Source organism: Oryzias latipes, chromosome 9 (genome assembly GCF_053564925.1).
Source record: "Oryzias latipes strain Hd-rR chromosome 9, Olatipes_Hd-rR_3.1".
Taxonomy (NCBI): Eukaryota; Metazoa; Chordata; class Actinopteri; order Beloniformes; family Adrianichthyidae; genus Oryzias; species Oryzias latipes.
In genome coordinates, this window is record NC_136245.1 from 21,280,247 (window position 1) to 21,301,280 (window position 21,034).

The 21,034-nt window shown below is 41.8% G+C and overlaps 1 protein-coding gene across 2 annotated transcripts; it reads left to right on the forward strand.

Moving 5' to 3' along the window:
• Positions 1-43: 43 nt before the first annotated feature.
• epg5 (ectopic P-granules autophagy protein 5 homolog (C. elegans)) lies at positions 44-19,263 on the forward strand. 2 transcript variants are annotated; one of them, XM_011479221.4, is made up of 45 exons: positions 44-610; positions 1,209-1,868; positions 1,986-2,246; positions 2,354-2,552; positions 2,648-2,784; positions 2,884-2,991; positions 3,069-3,142; positions 3,279-3,387; positions 3,867-3,981; positions 4,058-4,208; positions 4,284-4,445; positions 4,520-4,677; positions 4,771-4,922; positions 6,035-6,175; positions 6,272-6,433; positions 6,596-6,718; positions 6,795-7,057; positions 7,146-7,286; positions 7,373-7,517; positions 7,641-7,838; positions 7,949-8,056; positions 8,141-8,260; positions 8,435-8,601; positions 8,677-8,913; positions 9,019-9,142; positions 9,270-9,414; positions 10,126-10,297; positions 10,574-10,736; positions 10,822-10,964; positions 11,053-11,209; positions 11,494-11,688; positions 11,767-11,980; positions 12,368-12,537; positions 13,607-13,814; positions 13,895-13,970; positions 14,457-14,560; positions 14,645-14,820; positions 15,274-15,498; positions 15,580-15,789; positions 16,076-16,220; positions 16,410-16,652; positions 16,753-16,966; positions 17,050-17,268; positions 17,348-17,462; positions 17,556-19,263. In XM_011479221.4, exons 1-45 carry the CDS (start codon positions 551-553, stop codon positions 17,736-17,738), a joined length of 7,752 nt encoding a protein of 2,583 aa, XP_011477523.1. In that variant the 5' UTR covers positions 44-550; the 3' UTR covers positions 17,739-19,263. The 2 variants fall into 2 exon arrangements, with proteins under 2 accessions (XP_011477523.1, XP_011477524.1); XM_011479222.4 differs by having other exon boundaries at positions 9,273-9,414.
• The last annotated feature ends 1,771 nt before the right edge of the window (positions 19,264-21,034 follow it).

Below are 21,034 nucleotides of genomic sequence, written 5' to 3' on the forward strand. Positions count from 1 at the left end.
TATTTTCGGATTCCGTAGAGACGTGGGTTTGTCACGTGATCGCAGATTGTGATCGCGCAGTTCCTGGAAGAAACGTAAACAAAACAATTGATAGCCGAACAGCGGACCGAGACAATCTTCGTATGACCTGTCTGTCAACCGACTTAAATCTTCGTTTTAATCTCGTGGAATAAAATATGATAATCGCTAAATCGATGGAGAAACGTTACTTAGCGGAATAAACCAGCAGCTGAGCTTTGCAAAGCTAGCTTGAACTGGGATAGGTTTTGTTTTTGCCGAATTATCTATCACCGCATGTTTACACTAAACGACGCTTTTTATGGTTGCTCTACCGTGTTCCGAATATTCTCAACTATATATTGAAAAGCCCCCGAGTATTTTTTTCATACTCCAGTTTTTCATAAATTAAGCTTTTTATTAGCTGCTGAAACTACTTGTTTGTCAAAAAAAAACAGGGGATGGTGGTTTTCGGGTTTTCTCTCTGCGATCGTTTCCATCCGTAGATTATTCGTCCGCCTTTGTATCGCTTCTGTTTGACTTGACTCTTAAAATGGAGGCCGTGAGAGTGAGACCGAAGAAGAGCAAAGCAAAACACACTGGAAAATCTCAGGTAATTACACAGAAAATTACATTACATTTATTTTATACATTAATTTCTACTTTTCTTGTGACGCGTTGTCCGCGAGTTGTGAATTAGTTGTGGCAAATGCTCATTGTTCAGCTCTAAACCGAAATGAGTTATATTATAAACAAAATGATGACGATTTCACAGAACTTTGAAAACTCAAAAATTAGCTGGCTTTGTAATTCAGGCATCCAGCATAACATATTTACTTTATTTGAAAAAACTTTATTGACACAACTCCGCTACAAAGGAGTTTGGGAGCCTTGTCATTTGTTATTTATTTATTATTCAGAACTCTCACATCAATAGTTTTTCTATTTACACAACGTATGTCCTTGAAAATACAGTTAAAGATCTTCTAGCATTTGATTCTTCCTAGATTGCGTTAGCTTTGCCTGCAAAAACATCCCAGTTGAAAACCAACAAAGGTTTAAACAGTATTTAATTAGCTATTGTCTTTATTTATATACAGCTCTATATTATAATATTGTACATTCTGGTACATAATATGTATTTGTGGGGATTACTTTCTCTTTTTCTTTCTCAATAATATTGTTTTTCATCTCACTTTTTATGTTCTCAGCTGGACAGGAAGCAGAAGCAGGCAGAAGAGGATACAACAGTCAAAACTCACAAAGTTGATTGTGATGTGGCATCCAGCTCCACCTTCACAGAGATCCCGCTCAGTCCACCTGTCGAGGAGATCAGGGAGGAAGAACCGGACACAGTTAAAGCCTCTGAGAGCATAAGACAAACATCACAGCTACTTTCCAGAGGGCATCAGAGTTCTTTGCTAGAGACTTCTGACAAATCAAATTTAACCAAGACTCAACAATCAAGTTTTAATTTATCAACAGTGGGACCACACGTTGAAGTAAATCTTACAGAAACAAACAGAGAAAAGATAAGTGAGGAGGATGGAACCCAGGGGGCCGAGCTTGAGGTTGGACCACAACCCGCTGAGTTTGGAAACAACTTGCAGCTGTGGAGTCAGTCTTTTGCTGCACCTCAATTTGAAGAATCCAGCGCCCCTGCATTATACCCATCTCTTGCTGCTCTGGAGGACAGTCCTGTAATACAGTTATGTAAAGAATCTGTGAAAAGTTGTACTAAAGAACCTGCTGTGTTGGCACTGCCTGAGCAGGATTCTTCTCCTCCGAGTTTGCAGCCTCTGGAGTCCATAGCCGATCTTTCAAGGAATAAACTGTACCCAGAGTTACCGAGCACAGCTCCAGAGCTGCAGGTGCTTTTGTGCATTTTGATTTAGCATTCATTTGAGTCTGGAATACAAAGAATATGGAAATATGATTGTTAAATGCTAACGTTTGTCCATTTGCGTTCTCATGTTGCTGCCCTGCAGGCATTCTCTCCAGAGCAGCTGAGTGTCTGGGAGCCAGGAGGAGGCCTGCAATCTTGGCTGGAGGGTGTCGAGCTTTGTAACCTCCAGTTCTCCGCTCTGGCCCGGCAGGAAAACCACGAACTAACCGAACTGCTTCAGAACTATTGGCGCTGTCGCAGACAACTGACGCAGTCGCACACTCAGCTGCACACGCAGTCCTCTGACTGTAAAAGCACACAGAATCGTCTCTGGACCTTCAAAGACGAACAACTTACACTTCAGGTTTGCTTTGTTCCTTCTGGATCCGTTGATCAAATTTAGAGCACTGTCAGTCAAAACGAGCTTGTTCTGCAATGACATTTGTGCATTTCTGTTTTCTTTTCTTGCAGGGTTTGTGTGCAGACCAGTCTAAAGTGTGTGGATATCACCGTTTCCAGCAGGCAGAGTTCAATCAGGCTATTTTGGCTGAGCTGCAGAAACTGATCGAAGCCTGCAGTGAGCTACTGCACCAAAAGGCGGTGCTGCATGCATACACCGCTCTGCTGTCACGACTGCAAGTGGAGTCCTACTTGTATCACCTTCTAAAAGGTGCGACGTCAGAGTCGCTCTAATAGGACTTTTAAAAACAATTCTCCATAAAAAGGCTGTACACTATCGTAGCTGCGTCTTGTGTTTATTTTCAGATTGTTCTGGCAGCCAAACGCAGCCTTGTTCTCTGCAACCCCTTAAAGAAGCCATCAGCGTCTTGTTTAGCTTCACACGTAGAGTTCTCGATGATGCACAGTTTCAGACAGACGTCCATCATTGGCTGGAGAGATTGGTACCTTCACAAACCAAGCTCCACTTTTCCATGTTTATATTCAAACATACACAAGGTTAGATTATAGTTATTTGTTCTTTCTGTATACGTACTCTCTAGGTTGCTGTCCTGCTGCATGTCGGAGGGTCAGGAGAGCATCTTTACCTGTTGTGCCATCTTTTGTGTTGTCCTGCTGGAGTGGGAAAGTGGGCTGCACACTTCCTTCAAGTAAGTACCCATTTTAATTTTTGTCAGTAAGTGAATTTATCGAGTTGATGAGTTTTTTGTTCTATTTTCTGCACCAGATTCAAGTCTGGGGCAAGGCCTCTGGAGTGCAGCATTTTATGCAAGCCCTAGCCATCCTAATGTCACCTGCCAGGTAAAAATAAGACCCTCTAATGCAGTTTTTATCCAAGAACTCAGAATGGTTCTCCCTCTACAGAAATGCTTTTCTTGTTAAAAATAATTTATGTTTTGAAAGAAATCTTAGCAGTCTAACCTGTGTTTCTACTCAGACATCGGGCAGAGTTTCTGAGCCACATGAAGCCTTTGGATAACCAGAGCTCAGCAACATCAGGACCGGACTCTGGAAACTGGACACTTGTTGATGAAGGTGGAGAGGAGGTAAAGTTAACAACACTGAACGTGAAAAGAGGGCTATCTCATGTTAATTTTATGGACAAAATTTACCGAATATATAAAAGAAACTTCTTGTTACTGTCTTCAAAAAAAAAAAAAATCTTTTCTGTAGCTACAATCATTGAGGGAAATGTGCTGTTTACATTTTTGGACTCAAACATTGAAAAAAAAAAAAGCTCGATTTCATTTAAATTAGCTTCAAGCATTGAATATTTCAGTCTGTTTAAAACTGCAGCTTCTTTTGCAATGTGTAGGAATCGTTCTTTATCATTCTTTAATAATATACTTTTCTCCAAAGAGAAAATTATCTGTAACTGGAATTTTTTTTTTCTACATTGTTTCTTGTCCTTTCTCTTCCCTTAAAAATCCGTCCAACAAGATTTCCGATGAAAGTTTGTGATGGAATTTTACCAATGAATCAACATCAAGTTCTATAGCAATGGCCAATCACTTTTTATGTTTAGGATGAGGATCCAGAGAGCAGCTGGTTGCTGCTTTGTGAGGAGGATCTTATTTCCCTGTTGACCCAGTTCCCCTTTCAGGAGCTCTACTCACACATGCTTGGGATGAGCAAACAAGGTGAGAAAACCCTTCAGCTCTGTCTGTCTTTTTGGAGTTTTTAATCATGGGATCTGAGCGACAGCTGTGTTTCCAGGTGTGTATGAGCCCCAGGCCTGCTCCAGTCAGAAGCTGATGCGGATGTTTGCGTTTGCGTCCTCGCTGATCGAAATTCTCGCGCTTGGCCTGCAGACCTACAACAGAGCACGGTACCGGCAGCTCGTCAAGCGAATAGGACACATCATACGGTCAGTGAACGATATGAGCCTAATACATTCAGGCATCCATCTTTAGGCTAGTTATAGTTGTTTTTTTTGTTTTAGAATGACTGTGTGTTATGTCAGCGATCACTGGGCCCAGTACGTGAGGGCTGGTGATGCTGCTGGATCCAGCAGCCACGTTCAGTCGCTTTCTTTGGAAAAGCTGCAGCTGGAATACGACCACCTGTTCCTCAGAGCCGTGTTACACGTCCTCAGAAACAAAAGGTGAAAGATCTGCTAGAACGTTATGAATCCCTTTCAGAAACAGTTTCATTGTATGATTCTTTTCATCTTCACAGGCTGGGCATCTGGCTGTTCATGTCTGGGATGCCATATGGAACTTTGTCCAGCACTATGTTGTGGAAAGTCCTTTATGTTATGCAGTGCGCAGAGACGGCAGGGTTGGAAACCCTCAGAGCTACAGCCGACACGCAGTCCTGTCTTCAGGCTCTTAGAGGTATCATCCCATACGCACATGATCAAGTCCTCCAAGTCTGTGATCCTCAAAGCATTGCTACTTTTGCTGACACATTTTTTTTCTCTCTGTTAGACCCAAAGCACCAGGAGAGATTTGAGCAATGGCTGTGTGAGGTGAACAGCTCTGACGGCATATCCCTCCTCACAGCATTAGCACACATGGCAACACCTACCCAGCACTCGGATTCTGCATTCATAACCACCATAACTCTGCTGATCTACCAGGTATGATGAGGGGATTTAGAAGAAAGAAATTTACGGCCTAAGTCTATTTTACAGTTTCTTGTTCATCCAGTAAGCTCTTATTACAGCTCTGTTGCAGTAAGTTTTTGCAGTGTTACAAAATTCCAAACCATTCCAAGAAAATCCCGAAATCTAGAAGTGAAACACCACTGCCTCTGACTTTGAATGTTGTCTGATTCCATTGCAATCGAAGCTCTCTGCCATTACTGCAGGGAATCCACCTATGTGGCTCTTTTAAGCTGAACCTGAACTCCGCTTAGTTCTTTTAAATTGCCGTTCTTTTGGCTCTCACCTCAGAGTCAGTTTACCTTGGGAGATGCTTCAAGGGGCAGTTGTTACTAACAAAACTTTCCTCAATCAGGCACACAAATCTTTTCTGAGGTGGCGATTCAAAGAGGGGGAGATTGGAAACGGAAGATAATTTTGCTAATATAAAGTATTAATGTTACGTAAAGTATTTTTTAGGATATTTAAAAAAATATCTTAAGTGTGATTCCAACCAATGCTACCTTTAACTCCTTTATATGCAAAGACGCATCAAACCGCTTTTACTCCAAACTTATGTTAACTTAGCATCTACTTGAAAGCAAAACAATTAGTGGAATTTTTTTCATAGTTGGAAATAAATTCAAGTGTCAAGGGGTTAAATGAAGCTCAATTTCACCACTTCTGTCTTTTTTCATTTTGGCCTATATTATGGCTGTGAGCACAGATTAACCAGAGATTTGAGGTTTTGCTCTGTGACTCAGCCCTCTCTTTAGCACAACCGATCAGTTTAAAGTCTGCATCACTGCAAACACCGCCCTGATCTGTTAGTCAATGTCACGCTCCATCCATGCTTCAATCGAGAAGATCCAGATACTTTAGCTTTTCTACCTGGAAAAATCTCTCATTCCAAGTTTGGAGAAGGCTTTACACCTGTATCCAGCTGAGAATGGTTGCTCCAAACAGCTGACCATCTAACAATTTACCTTTGCAATAGAGGCTTCTTTACTGTGTCCAGATTCTATTTTAATAGCATCTATTGTCGTTCGTTTATTATAGAGAATGTACCAAAAACATTCTATACCTTCTACTGTTTGTTTTTCTTTTAGGTTTCCTATGTGAGTGTGTCTACCAGAGAAACTTATTCCAAGGTGGGAAGGGAGCTACTGGCTTCCATAGCAACGTCTCATCCCTATGTAATTTCTGTGCTCCTGGAAAGACTGAGAGAGACCATCCAGAATGTAGGAATGGTTGGTTTCACTGTTTTGGATTACAGAATATCGTAAAACAGTTTTTATTTTATTTTTATTTTTTAGAGGTCAAACTTTGTGTTTTGTGTGTGTTAGGTTGCATTATACTTGTGTAAGGAGCTGCCTTTAAGTCAGTGGCAGCCGCGGCAAGAAGAAATCTGCGTGATTGGAGCCTGGTTGCTCCAGCATCCCCTGTCTGCAGTGGAGAACCGCTTAGCCTGCGTTATCCTGGAAGGCCTAAACTGGGGTTACACAGAGGTATACATGAAGAATTTGTGATTTTAGTGTGTGAATTTACCTATTATTGGCTTTGTGCTGTTGGCAAAAATGTATAAATAAATAAGTAATCCTGGTTGCCCTGGAAATTGGTTCGTTGGCCCAAATATAAGTCTGGAAATGTGTAATCTCTTTGTTTTGCAGGCAGGGGTTTTGGCCCTGCCATCATTCCTCCACAGAGAAGTGGCTCTGCTGGTGGCTGAGGCCTATCAGAAGTACCTCACAGACAAACCGTACAGTGGGCTTCTTTCTGAGGGAATCAAACAGGTAACTGATTTTTTACTATTGACCACTGTAACTTTTGATGTTTCTCATGGATCTTTCTTCTTCCTTTTCTATTAAGGCGTCTTACCTTGCGAGCATCCTTCGTTTGGGTGTGTCTCCTGAGGCGTCCTTTAGTCAGTGGGCGTGGCAACTTCTGTTAAGACTAAAGCTCCATGTCAACACCCAGAACCCCAAGGGAGCCTGGACAGTTCCTGCACTGGCATCAAACCAGCCAGCTGAGCTTCCACATGATCCCAGCATGCACTCTGTTCTACGGGCGGTAAAAGCAGGCCTCCCCATTGGGTGCTATTTGTCCATTGCCATGACAACAGTGGGACATAGGTTTGGGTCCACACATCAAATTTAAGGAGATTTTCCACAAGGACTTGAATGAAATTACATTTCTATGTTTTATTTTTATTTTTCTTAGCTTGGAAAACTTTTGCACTGATGGAGTTGGGTTGTTTAAAACTCTGATCCAGTCTCGCCATCTGAGAGCTGCTGTGAACCTGCTGGATAGCATCCTGCCTCCCACATACCCTCTCAGCTTTTATCTGCTCAAAAACACCCAGTAAATAAAACACATCCCTCAAGCAACACTTTCAAGCTGCAGATCTTTTAAGCTAACTCCTACTTTTGCGTCTGTCCCTTTGCCAGGTTTGTAAGTTGCATCCAGTTGTTCTTGCAGTCTGACAGTGTGTGTCCTCAAGGTGTGACCCAGCAGGTCACTCATCGAGTTGCACCCCTCTTTACTGGGACCACCTATGGAGACAATGTCCGTCTGCTAAACAGCGTCATTCAGGTACATCCTTCAATACTAATTTTTCCTTTTGTTTTTAAGATACTGTAAATAATTTTCCATCATTACTGTGACAGTTGGACCATAAGTTCTAAAGCTGCTTATTTATGATTTCTTGCCTTTTAGAGTCACGTTGTAGAAAGCCTGCGTCCTGGTCGTGTGGGAGCCTCAGCGGTGTTGGAGTTTTGGGTTGGGATCCTGACTCAGCAGCAATTGTGGTACAGAGACAAGACTGTTTTGTTTCTGATGGATCAGATCTGCTGCGCTGCCTTCACTCACCACCAGGAGGACTGCGTCCAGAAACTTCTGTACCAGCAGCATAAGGTATTTTTATTTGATCTTTGACGCTCAAGGGTTCAACACAGTAAACTGCCTTAAGTAGGAACTTGGCGCTTAATAGTGCCATAATTTTTCTGTTTTTGTCCCTGATGCAGAGTGCTTTGGGTTTCCATGGAGACCGGAGTCTGCTCTCCTCCCTGGTTGGCTGGATTGCTGGAAATGCCACACCATCTTTCATTGAGGGTCAATCTCTTAGTGCAGAGGTGAGAGTTATTAAAGCAACAGCGGGACATGCAGTTGTCTTCATAAAACTCTTTGCCTTAACTTCCTGCTTTCTGTTTCTCTAGGTTTGGTTTGCCTGGATGGTGCTTAATATGGAGGGCATGTTTGAGGAAGAGTCTCAGCTGACACGCTGTGTTGAACTTGAGTTCCTGTCTGAAAACATCTCTCCAGATCAAGCTTTAAAGGTACTTACAGTTGACATGGAGGTATCAAAATAACTTATTTAGCTTAGAACTTAGCACAAGTCATAATGTTTCACTCTTGCTTTAGGATGTACTTTCCGTGTGCTTAACACGTTTGTCTCTCTCATTTCTGATGTTTTTTTTTCTGTTTTTCGGTTTGTCACTCTGCCGAGACAGAAGGCTCAGCAGAGGCTCAAGTTGCCTGTGGTGCCGTCCCTGCAACGGCTGCAGGTGTATCGCTGGGCATGCCAGGCAATAGCCACGCCCCCTGATCACCCCCTTCTCCCGCTTGTGTGGCAGAAGTTCCTGCAACTCTACCTGAGACAGCCTGGACCAGAGTATGGGTAAGAGGCATTCTCATCTTTCTTTATCACTAGAAATCTTTAAATATATATATAAAACTACGTGTTGATCAACAGGCTCGCTGCGGGGGGGTGCATTGGTCGAAGGTTCTTCCAAGGCTCTTCCCAGGCTCTTGTACTAAAAGATCTGAGGCAAAGAATACAAGAAGTGTCAGACTTCCATCATGCTGCAAGCCAAGCACTAAGGGTGCCCCTGCCTAATACCCCCTCATCTGACTCACAAAGCGACAAAAGCTCCTGTAATCCCCAACCATACAACCTCACCTCACCTCAGCTGCACACCGAGCTGGTCAAGTAGGTCAATGATGCTGAAATCATGCAACAAAGACTCCTATTTTTGGTTTCATGAAAGTGTGGGGTAGTATCTAGAAGCTATTACATATTTGTGGTTCCCCACAGATTGTTTGGAGTGTTTGCTTTGTGGATGGATGATGAGAGTCTCCAGAAGCAGGAGGTGTACCTGCCTTCTCTCCCCCCGGAGTATGAATCTCACAAACTGGCACAGGTCATGCAGCATCAGCAGGTGTGTTCCCCTTCACGTTTTTCCTCAAAAATAGGAAGAATTCTAAAAAATAAAAGAAAAAATTTAGTTTTTTTGTAAAATTTGTCTTATTTTGTGATGTATTGCTGTATCCGAAACTCCTTTACAGCAGTTGTGGCTGGAGTTTGTGGACCAGGAGCGCCTCCAGTTTGATGAGATGGAGGTTTTATCTCTGTGGGAGAAAGCTCAGAGCGAGCCGGCTTTCCTTCAGACTCAGAACCTGGGCTTCACTGACTCTTCCAGTCTGACTAGTGGTACCAAAGCAGCTCATTGACTCTACATTCAGTGTACAGTGATCCCTCGCTATATCGCGTTTCATCTTTCATGGCTTCACTGCTTCACGGATTTTTTTTACCGTGCAGATATTTTTACAGTGCATTGTGCTCTGCTTCACTGAACTTCAGTGCAAGGCTCAAGAATGGGACCCTTTGATGAGTCGTTTATTGCAGTTCCCAAATATAATCGAAGGTGGCATATCCGTTAATAAAAATCTTCTTGCTCAGAAAAAGAGAGAGCGCCAACAACTACCCATAACAATGTTCTTCTCTCGGAGAAAGACTCCTGCGCCTTCAGTAGAAACAGACGCTAGCGGAGCGGAGTCAGGACGAAGAGGCACAGCTGAGACTGTGAAATACGCGAGTGACAATGTTTCCAACCTTGTATTACTATATTAAAATCATTGTTTTAAACACATTTTGGGCTTTAAAACAGGTTTTGATTTTTGGTTTCATTCTATTGTTCGGTATTGCATTGTAAAATAATAAAAAAAATTAAGCTGACTACTTCACCGATTTCACTTTTCGCGTATAAACGAGGGATCACTGTAATACAAACATAGTTAGTGCAGTAATTATGTAGCGGTAAAAAGGCAAGAAAACCTTTCTTGGATTGTAAATCTTTGTATTTTTTTGCTGATGGGCCTTTGCCTCGTTTTAATTTGACATTTTATGGGTTTCTACTTCTAGCAAAAGAGCGGATACTGTCCAACCTGACAAAGCATTCGACTCCCCTACCAGCTCCAGAGTTACAGCCTCAGAAAGCTCCAGTGGCTGCAATTGGGAATGTCTGTTTCACAGACCCCAAAGCTGCTGCCGAAATGTTGCAACAGGATCTCCAAACTTTGCAAGACCAAGCCAGGTAAAGAAACAGTTATAAATTACAATATCTAGTAAGATTTATAGTGATTTTAATTAGCTTGTGGTCAGCATCAGAGATCAACATCAAAGGTATTAAAAATCCTGAAATTTTTAATAAAGGAGTCACGATTCCTTTAAGAATGTTTCTTTTTTATTTTTTAAAAAATCTGTGACACAGACACTTGGAGGGGAAAAAATAAATTATAATTACCGGTATGTCTTTATCTGCCCAAAGTTTGGAGTTTCTCTAAAATAATACAGTTCATCTTGGCGTTAGAATTGCAGTTGCACGTGAAGCCCAGCAGGTGGCACTGGAGCATGAGCTTCTGGAGAGCCTTCCCTTGTTGTTCAAGAACCGACCAGAGCAGGTCACCATGGCCCTGGAATGTAAAGGAAAGGGGGGGCAGCCCTGTCAGGGACCGGCAAACATCACGGTCACAGTAAGACACCCAGTGCTATAAACTCACTTTGTTTTAGGGAATCATTTTCAGCTCAGTTCTTTAATTTGTGTTTGTACCCTTGCAGTGTGAGTGTGTCCAGAGACAGGAAGCAGTCCACAGCCAGATAACATCCCTGCGCAGAGACATCAAGAGACTCCAGAACGACTCCATGGCCCCTCCACCTCAAAACCTGGCCCAGGCTGCTGTCCACACCGAGAACTTTATAACGTCAGTAAAACAGAAAAGACAAACATCAGAACAGAAATCTTTTATTTGAATTTTATTTTCCTTTCATGTGTGTTTTCTTTCCCCCTAGGTCTTTAGTGAACACATACAAAGCAGAGAAATCTCTGGCGCTGCAGCAGGTTGGTGTGACGGCATTTTACCAAGTGGTCTCCTTCGTGTGTGAGGACACGCTGCGACATCCCCCAACGCGCCAGTACCTGTCTTCCTGTGTGGAGATACTGGGACAGGTAAGCACCACAATCTCCCCACATTGAAAGGGACTCATCGTTATAGTGACATTTGGGCCAAAATAATCTGAAACACAAAGGAAAATGACCAACTTTCTACATATGTTGGTATTGAAAAAAAGAGATTTAAGGATATTCTCTTACATCTGGCTTTTGATGGTAAAGTTTTGATAATATACATAAATGATGTACAGAATGTAGAAAAGATTCTGCCTGAGTGCGTTTGTTAAAGGATTAAAGTTGCCTCTGTTTTGCTGTTTTGACAATATTGTTTTCTGCTTCAGGTTTTTATCCAGGGAAATGCGAAAGAGTGCAGTCGTGTCCTTAAGGCCATCCTGGAACAAAGACGTCTGTGTCCTCTCATTTCCCCCTTCTTCACTCCCAACGCAGCACCGAATCAGCTCGTCTCCCTCTATCAGGATGTGGTGACATCCCTTCATCTCAACTGTGCCGATGTCATTTTCATGCTGCTGACTAAGGTTGCATTCATGCGAAGGGACTTTAAAACTTAAGAAAACACGACGTTGGGCTCACTTAGGCACATTTGTTTCTTGCAGTTTGACTTGACGCAGTGGCTGAATGAAGCTAATCCTGTGTTCTCGGAGAGAACCCGCTTGCTGGATTTGGTGCACGGAGCTCTCTGCGTCTGCGGGCGAGAACCCGAACCTGAACTGCTGACTCCTTTCCATCTTTTCACCAAACACTGGAGCTGCCTTTTGCGCCACCATTTCCCGGACCATTACAGTGATTGCCTTCGTCTGCTCATGACCAGTGAGTATTCCATTTAGTCATTGCAATGTCCAGGTTATTTTAGCTGTTTTATTAGTGTGATAATAATAGAGTATACAAATATAAAATATTAACATAATAAATTAAACTAAGCACTACTTTGGAAGGATACCTGCTTGTTTTTTAAGTGTTTTGGGTTTTTGTGGCAGTAAGAACTAACATTAATACACAAATTCATAACAGCAGTGATCTGATCATGCATTTAATACCCTTTCAATTGTTAAAATCAAATTAGCTTAACCTGCCACTAATTCATAAAGACAAGATTTTACAAGTTAGACTTGTGTATTCAGATTCATCATTAAAGATCCAGACTATTTGATGTTTATTTTTTCATTTACAGTAAAATTTCATATCATACTTTTAAAGGTTCATCAAACCAATTGTTGAGTTCAGAATGCTGGAAAGTGACCCTGCGAGTGCTTGGATGCCTTCCTCCATCCCGCAGCCCCAAAAGCAAAGTTGAGCCATCAGTCAGCACTGCAGCTGCACCGCAACCATCTCCTTACAGATCCTCAATCAGTCTTTCTACTCAGCAGGTGACTGTTTGATTTTGTGTTCACTTGCATTTTTATATTGTATTTTCTCAAGCTTAATGTGGTTTGTGAGCATGGATACAGAATTGTGGTTCAAAAAGTCAGGAGACTTCCATTTCCTGCCATCGTCCACGAACTGACGTAGTCGGTAAAAAAAGCAGTCGACTGAACGAGAAACCTTTTTGGAAAGAGATGTTACATCTTCAATTATAGGAAAACAACCACGTCCAATTGACTGCTTTCTGATTTAACCACCTACCTACAACCTGGATGCATGAGAATCCACACAGATTCAGAATTAGCTTTGCAAGTGTTCTCCCCTCAAATCTAGCAATTAAACATAGTTTCAGATAAAAAGAATAGAAAAGAATTGATCCCATTAAGGGGAAATTACCTTGTTACCATAGCTCTGTTAAAAACATCAGATAGATAAAAAATAAACCCAAAAAAATTTTTTTTTAATGAATTACAATAATTGATCACACAAAACATATTTGGGCTAGTTTAGGATTAAGATGAACTGAAACAATGTGGAATTAGAATAAATGAATTATTTAGCATCAAACCAGCCTTTAAAACGGGGTGCGCTTCATTTGCTCACCTGTGATTTGGTGTTTCTTTTTCTGTGTTGCCTCTTGTTAACTTACTTAATGGAAACTACTTGTGGGTTTTTACTAATTTTGCTTAGTTAAACGTAAAGACAGATTACAGAAGTTGCTTTCAGGCTTAACCCTCCATTAAGTAAAACACAGCTTGCGTTCTGAACAAAATATTGCAAACACTTCCTGTATTAAAGTAAACTTAAATCCATAGATTGAGTTGGAAAGCGACCTTTGAGATGTTAATGTCATGCAATGTGAGAACAAACAGAATCTCAGACTTGATCAGACAAATGGTGCCATGGCAGAACATGCCAAGGAGAACATTTGTTTAGTCATTTTTTCTTCTTATAAGATTTATTTGATAAAGGTTTTCAAAAATGTATTTTTTTACTTTATCATGACTTGAATAAAAGAATGAAATCTGTTGAGCTGCTTCCTGTTTATAAAACATTATTTTCTTGGCCAATCAGGTAGAAGAGACAGTTGACTGGCTGAGCGACTACTTCTTGCGAACCCGTCTAAGTAAGCCAGACCTGCGCAGCTTTGGCCTTTACTCTGCCTGGGCATCCTACATCCCAGATGTTGCTTCCTTCTGGGAACATTTGCTCAACTGCCTCATCAACGTGCGGCTCAGCAGCTGCGCCAGAGAGCCAGTGGGAAGCAGCAAAATACTAAAGGGTATCAACTGATTCCTGGGCTCTGGTGGGAGTTGTGAGGATGGGCTTTGTAACGATCATTTGTTCTTTGCTTTCTCACAGCTCTGCATGATCTTCACGGTAAACTCATTAGGTTATTTCAGCCGTGGATTTTCCCTCTGAATGCAGGTGATGGCAAGTAAGTTTGGTACAGCTTTTGCTTTTATTTGGCTGAAACATTCTAGACACGTGTGTTGGTCAAACCTACATTGAGAGGCTGACCTCTGAAAAGGCAGACATTAAAACATTTGTATTCTGCATGGATTTTTTATTTTTTTTTAAGAAGGGTTGGTTTTTGTAGTGTAGTGTGTGCAGCCTAGTCCACATTAAAGACCCACTCTGATAAAAGTGGTGTTTTTGGAGTTTTTAAGCACGATCCTGTGCCATTTTTCTCATGATGGAGCAGGAGCAGATGACAACATTTTATTTAAAAAAAGAGCTTATTTGTGATGTAGAAATTGTGGTGGGTGGGCCACAAGCTCCCTGCAGCAACGGGGAGGGAAGGGGGAGGCAGAATGCTTTTAAAATAAATCAAATATGGTTGGAGGGGGACTTTAACACAACATTTGATTAAAAGTACTCTGGTGTTACAATATAAAGTTGTTTAAAATATGTTTTTTCTCAGTCATGTCAAGTGTTACCCCTGGCTGGAGACGGATGCCAGTGGAGCAGGGAGACTGGTTGGTCTCTACGTGCAACTTACAGACAGTCTTCATCACAAGTTCAGAGGTAGGTTTTCTGCCACGTTCATCAGAAGCTGTTTGGATTTTTTTTTTCTTTCATTAACAGATTGTGTTTACATTTCTGGTGCAGACCGGCTGCTGCCTGGTCAGAGAGGGGCTCTGTGGCTGTGCATGATGCAGTACTGTGAGAGCTGCACAGCTCCACGCACCCCTGAGTACCTGCTGCACCTGCACCACACACACCTGCGCAGCTTGCCCTGGAGACACCTGCACCCTGACACTCAGCTCATGGAGCAGCTCTTCAGTGTGAGAGACTCCACCTTCTCCCCCGGCTTTATTATTATTATGAGAAGCATTCATTTTCATCATTTGAAATAAAACTACAGTTCTAAGGCCCTGACGGAATTGAATACATTGAAAAAGGCTGTTTAAAGAGTCTCATTCAGTCTGCTTAAATTTTCATGAATATAATCAATTTAAAACACTAGTTAATACTTTTAGTTAATGCAGGGAAGTTTGACATACAATAAAGAACTAACATATATTGCAAAAGTAAGCTGTTTTTAAGAATAAATACTATTTTAAATCTTGTACATCTTTTATTTGTTTTTGTTTTTCTCAGTTTTCCTTTTATGATTCTTTTATATAGTTGGTAAATATATATGTGAGATTCACATGTCAAGTATTCTCAGGATTCTTATGTTTATTTTCCAATATTTAGGATTTTAGTTGAATCTTTGTACCTCCGTTGTTCTGCAGGTGGAGAGAGGAAGCCCAAAAAGTTGCTTCCTCTTTATGGGCGAAGTCCTGTGCCATGTCAACTGGATCAGTGTTTTAAGTCACCACTTACAGACACCTCCCAGCTCTGCAGCTTGCCCAACTTTACCGGACATGGACGCACAGAAAGAGTCGCAGAAAATGTTGGTCTATCTGCTGTATATGCTAGTTTTTCTGGCTAAGGAGGACGTGCTCCTGAGTCAACAGGTGAGCGCAGACTGCTGTGCAATAAAAGCTCACTCTCATTTGCCTTGTGCCTCTTGTGAACTTTTTGTTTTGGTCTTGCAGGACTCCCCTCTGCTCAGTCTGCTGGTTCAGTCTACTTCTCTGCCTTGGCATCAACTGGATCTGTCTTCATACCAGAGCATTCTGGGATACGTCAGCACGCACTACCCTTCGTCTCTGCTGCTGAGTGTGGATTCTGCACCTCAGCTGCTGCTGAAATCCCTCCGCAGTGCAGCCGGGCTCCACCCTCGTCCCGCTGAAGCCCCACACCAGGTGGGACAGAATATTTTCCTTAAGAAAATGAAGCAGAAGACATTGCTGGGAGCTCCTCTGTAAATGTGCATCACTCAGATGTCTTTGCAGAAACAATGAAAATCTTCATACAAACTTTTTTCCCACCATTTCTATGACATTTTTGCTTCTACTTAGAAAGATGGTCACTTCTTTCGGCTCCCAGATTATATACGTCTATCGTGTGCTCACTCTTAAATTTGTCCCATCACTGTTTAGTTTTGACCACGGCCAAATGAGCCTTCCTTCTCTGTTCCACTCCTATCAGGAGGAGACGCGCAAAGCTGGAGTGTACGTGTGCTGGTGTGTGCAGTCACTCGTCACTCTGGAACAGGGAGGTGGCATCAGCCTCAATGTTCTAGAAGCTCAGCTGGAAGCACTTCTAGAGAGCGTTGTCACATTTAACCCACCAGGTGAGCTGCTTTCACCAAAACCCTCATCTGCTCCACTCCTGTCAGTGATAAAAATCACCTCATTTTCCAGTTGCAATTGTTTCAGAAAATTCTTGTGTTGAATTTCCTTTGCAAAGACGCTGAATTCTCATCCAATGCAGCTGCACGCTCTGCATTCAAAACATGGCTCCTGTACTATTCCCTCTGCAGAGGTGGGCTTGGAGGAGAGGCACATGGCGTTCTGCAGCCTCTTCAGTGACGTGCTGGCTCTTCTTAACGGGGTGGGGGTGTCAACAGGCGAGGCGCTATCAGCTCATGTCATCGCCTGGCTGGACAGGAAGGGGAGAGGCTTTCCGATTCTGCCTCTTCTCACAGCCTGCTCCCGTTCCCTTGCATCGGTGCGACACATGACGCGAATCATGGAGGCATGCATCACGGCACATTTCAACCATGGTGTGTTTGCAGCTTTGTCTACCCGCTGTCAATATACCGAGGATCGTTTGTGGTGTCCTTGGAGTTTTACATTTGCTTCATGTCGGTTTTCTTTCTCCAGCTGATGAAGAGTCTGTAGGTTGGGGTCCTGTGCTGGCCTCTCTGCAGGTCCCCGAACTCACAATGGACGACTTCCTGTCCGAGAGCCAAACAGGAGGCAGCTTCTTAACGCTCTATGCCTTCATTTTGCAACGCCTCAACACTGAATACACGGCAGCCAATGAGAAGAGGACTCTGGCTCTCATCAACACCTGGACATCCCAAGTCTTCCCCAGGTTTGACTCTCTCTTTGTCATGTTAGCTTGTGTGCTGTTTTCCTTTCATTTTGGTTGAAATGGAGGCTTTAACCTACATCCAGCGGACCAAGCGATGAAGCCAAACTGTTCCTCTGGTGGCACAAGGCCCTCAGTATCTCTGTGGAACAGCTGCAGCCACAGGCAGGGCAGACGGAAGTATCAGGAGTCATCATGGGTCTGATGAGGTTACAAACCAGGCTGCTTCAGCTGGGAGAAGAAAGACTCAACTCTGGACTGCTGAGCGCCATTGGCCTTGGGAAGAGGTCTCCTGTTTCCACCAGGTACCTTCAGGAGCATTTCATTAGAATCTGGGATCTGTTAAAGTTTATCAGTCAGCTGTTTCTGAATTTTTACCTCCAGGTTTAGGGTGGTGGTGCGAAGTCTGGCAGCTTTCCTCTCCATCCAAGTACCATCAGAGACCGAGCTTAGACTCCAGCCAACTGCAGATTTGCAGCTCTCTGCAAAAGCACAACAAGTATGTGCAAAAGAAAATGCTCGGTTTATATGTACTCCTCTAAAATTAGACCTTAAAAGAGTTTAGATTTCTTGTTTTTGTGTTTGGTTGCAGACACTGGGACTTTTGGAAGCCATGCGTAGCGCTAAGCAAAATACTGAATTTGAAGATTCTGTGAACAAGACTCTGCAGTTCCTCCAATACCCCGGACACTGCCTCAAAGATGGACCCCGACTGCTGTCCTTAGTGGTCAACCTTCTCTATCCGGAATTAAAATACCTACACGTCATCCGTTAACCTCATCCCCTCATCGTTAGCTCGCACTGGATGTAGTTGTGTACTGCAGAACGTGCTGCTGTTTTCTCCCACTCTTCTCAGAGCGATTGATCCACGAGGATGGTAGAAGCAACCCTCAGCTTATTTGCAGATAAAAGCTTATTTGGACCGGCATATTGAGATGGCAGAACGTTGACACTAACTTTATGGGGATCTGGTTGCTTTAAAATAAAAGACTCGGGGGGAAATTCTGTTCCTCCTAAACATTACTAAACTGATTCAGCTTCATGCAGAATCAATTTAGCCCGCAAACAAGCCACTGAAAGAGGAATTTCACTGCTGTGTAAGGAAAGATTCCTGTTGGAGAATTAAAAGAAATAAGAGAAAGTCAGAACATGTTTTTACGTAAGACTCCTCCTCTGTTTTAAATACTTAAATGTGTTTAATGCTTCTGAAAAGCTGCCATCGGGCCTGAGGTTGGGCTTTGAAGCAAATTAGTGATGCAGCTAATCCTCACAGTCACCTTCAGTGGGATCTTTGGATTAACCTGCCAAACTTTGCAAATTTAAGGATCTTCAATCTTAAAAAAATCATTACAGGACTTGTCTGTCTGCAGACAAAGATTTAAAGTAAATTTTAAAGCAAAGAAGCCTCTGTGTGACAGCAGTGGATGTTGCAGATGTTTAGTTTTGATCGGTGATGAATCATAAAAACCAGTCAGCAATCTGAAACTTTTTTTGTTTTTTGTTGGCTGATTTTTTAGCACTTTACTTTCTCATTGATGCCTTGTTGCTTTTTGAATACAACGTTACAATCAGTTTGTTTTCATTAGGAACAGAAAGGATGCTGCATCTATCAATATTTATTGAAACAAAATTCATGAATCTGAATTCAGCTCTGGGCTTTAGATGCAAGTTTTACGCTTGTGTGCGATTAAAACAAAAAAACAACTGAGCATTTAAAAGTGGTTTGACTAAAGGCAAGCATGAATTGAATAAGCCTGGTAGAGAGGACAAAGGACTTTCAAGCATGTAAAGCTGGTAGTTTACTACTTGAACCAACTGTTTTGGTATAATGTAAAAATGTTGATTTAAAGCACTGTATGAAGTGGGCAGGTTTCTGTCTGACATGATCCTGTTTTGTTGCATTCTGCCAGTTATTATTCATGTTGAAGTGCTCTCCTTTTCTCCTGCCAAAGATGTTGCTCGGCTAACCAGAACCCTTTTCTCCGCTGATGGTTTCTCTGACTCTGGGATGTGAAGGACGACCAAATTGAGTGCCAAACTGTGTCCACCATACAGTCGAGGCTGTCTGCACATTTAATTACCCTCTCTGGTTCAGCCCTTCCGTTGCTCTGTGCCATCTCGATAACAACGGAGCAGCACTGCAGCAGCCTGGAGCTTGCCTTATTGCAGGTGTTACCTGGGGAGAGTTAATGGCTAAAGCAAATCTTTTTTTATGAGTCGTGGATCCAGAGTGAGTGTGCAGCAGAGATGACTATAAAGCTGAGCTACAGAGACAAGCAAATAAAGTTGACTGAATCTCAGTTTCTTCTTATCTTTTCATTTTCATGTAGCAGATCCCGGTTTCAGAAATAAATGTACTAAGCATGCTCAATTCTAGATCGAAAACCGAACCATATGTTACACTATTAAACCGAATCAAAAAGGGAATCGTTGCATCCCTACTGCAAATCAGTGTGTTTAAATTGAAAGTGTTTAATACTTTATTACATAACAACAGGCTTAGTATGAGCCAACAGAGAGGATTTCTTCATTGTTACATGCTTATTAGAACATTTTAAAAATACTTTTTTTTTTTACAGATTTTTGTGTTTTGTTGTTTTGTGATACACATGTCACACCAAAGCAAAACTGTGACCCGCTAAAATAGAAGTTTGAACTAAAGCGTGGGGAAAAGCGAATAGCCTAAAATTTACTGTAAAATTTCTTTTTTTTTTTTTTTGTTTCTCTGGGATTTTAGGATTTGACAAACATTAAAGGAACACGAATAAAGAAAATACCAATATCTATCAACTGGAAACTGAACTGTTGAAATTCAGCTTTTGATAAATTGACGAGCAGGAATGAAAACATTAAGAAAAGCAAAAATGATGCCTTTTGAGAGTAAACTTGTTTTTATTTGGGAAGGAAAAGGAAAGAGCTATGTTTATTGGGAAGCAGCTTTTGCCAACACAAAGAAAAGGTTCCAAGTTCATTTCTGCCTTTAAACAGTTAGAATTAAAAGTGAAAATCATTCGGTTCATGCTGGTTGTGCCAGATCCCAAGGTATTTCCCTCTTTGTCAGACCATTCAAAACCTGGAAAAAAATAGAAAAGGGTAGTGCAAACATGTGAAATTCTATGACAGAATATTAAAAATGGTCTTCTATTTGACAGGATACCAAAACTAAAATTCTAGAAAGATTTCTCATGGACAGAAGAATCTAAAGCGTTGTCTTGGTCATTGTTTAGCTCAGCAGTGGGAACATTTTATGGATTTTTGCGGCCACAGGAACTCAGAAAAAACTGTCTTACTTTCTGTCTCACAGGAGAAATAATCTTATCAAAAAAGTTTTTCAATAGCAAAATAATCTTAGTGTAAGACAACAGGACTTCGCGACTAGACCCTTTTTCTAAAAATAAGAATTCTTGGTAATACCTTTTTTTTTTACCTCATTGGTAGATTTCTTTTGCTTGTTTAAAATAAATCTGCCAATTGGGAAAGTTTTTTTTTATTTCTAAGGGGCCTGTTTTTGCAGTGAAACTGACATTTTGCACTGTGATCTCTGGAAATCAGAGGATTCTACAGCCCATGTTTTAGTTACTCTGCTTCCTATTTGTTAAACAATTTAGATTACAATCAAAAATGTTGTCCATCCAATGTTGTATTTGGCTAATATGTATGTTATAAAACATAAACCATGTCCATGCAGCTTTTGTGACATGCTCTCCCCTTCACATGTTTGACACACAGACAGCTGCTTTGAAGGAAACTACTGAAAATCTGCTTGTTTCCTTCCTAGAATTTTCTTGTCTAAGAAACTGAGCATCATCATGAAGGAAATTTGACTGACACCCACATGAAGGAAGAAGAAATAAAAGAGCTTTCATACAGAATTGCTCAGGAGGGCGTTACTCAGATAAAGTCTGTGTTCTGTGTGAATACCTTCATACTTACTTGACATCAACACATCTGCTAGGAACAAACCTCTCTTCAGGCAATGGTGGTCTCCATGGTTACAGGATGAATTGATGTAAAGTGGGGGTGGTGATGGTGGGGGGAACTGAGGATGGAGGAGTGCTCATGGACATTCAT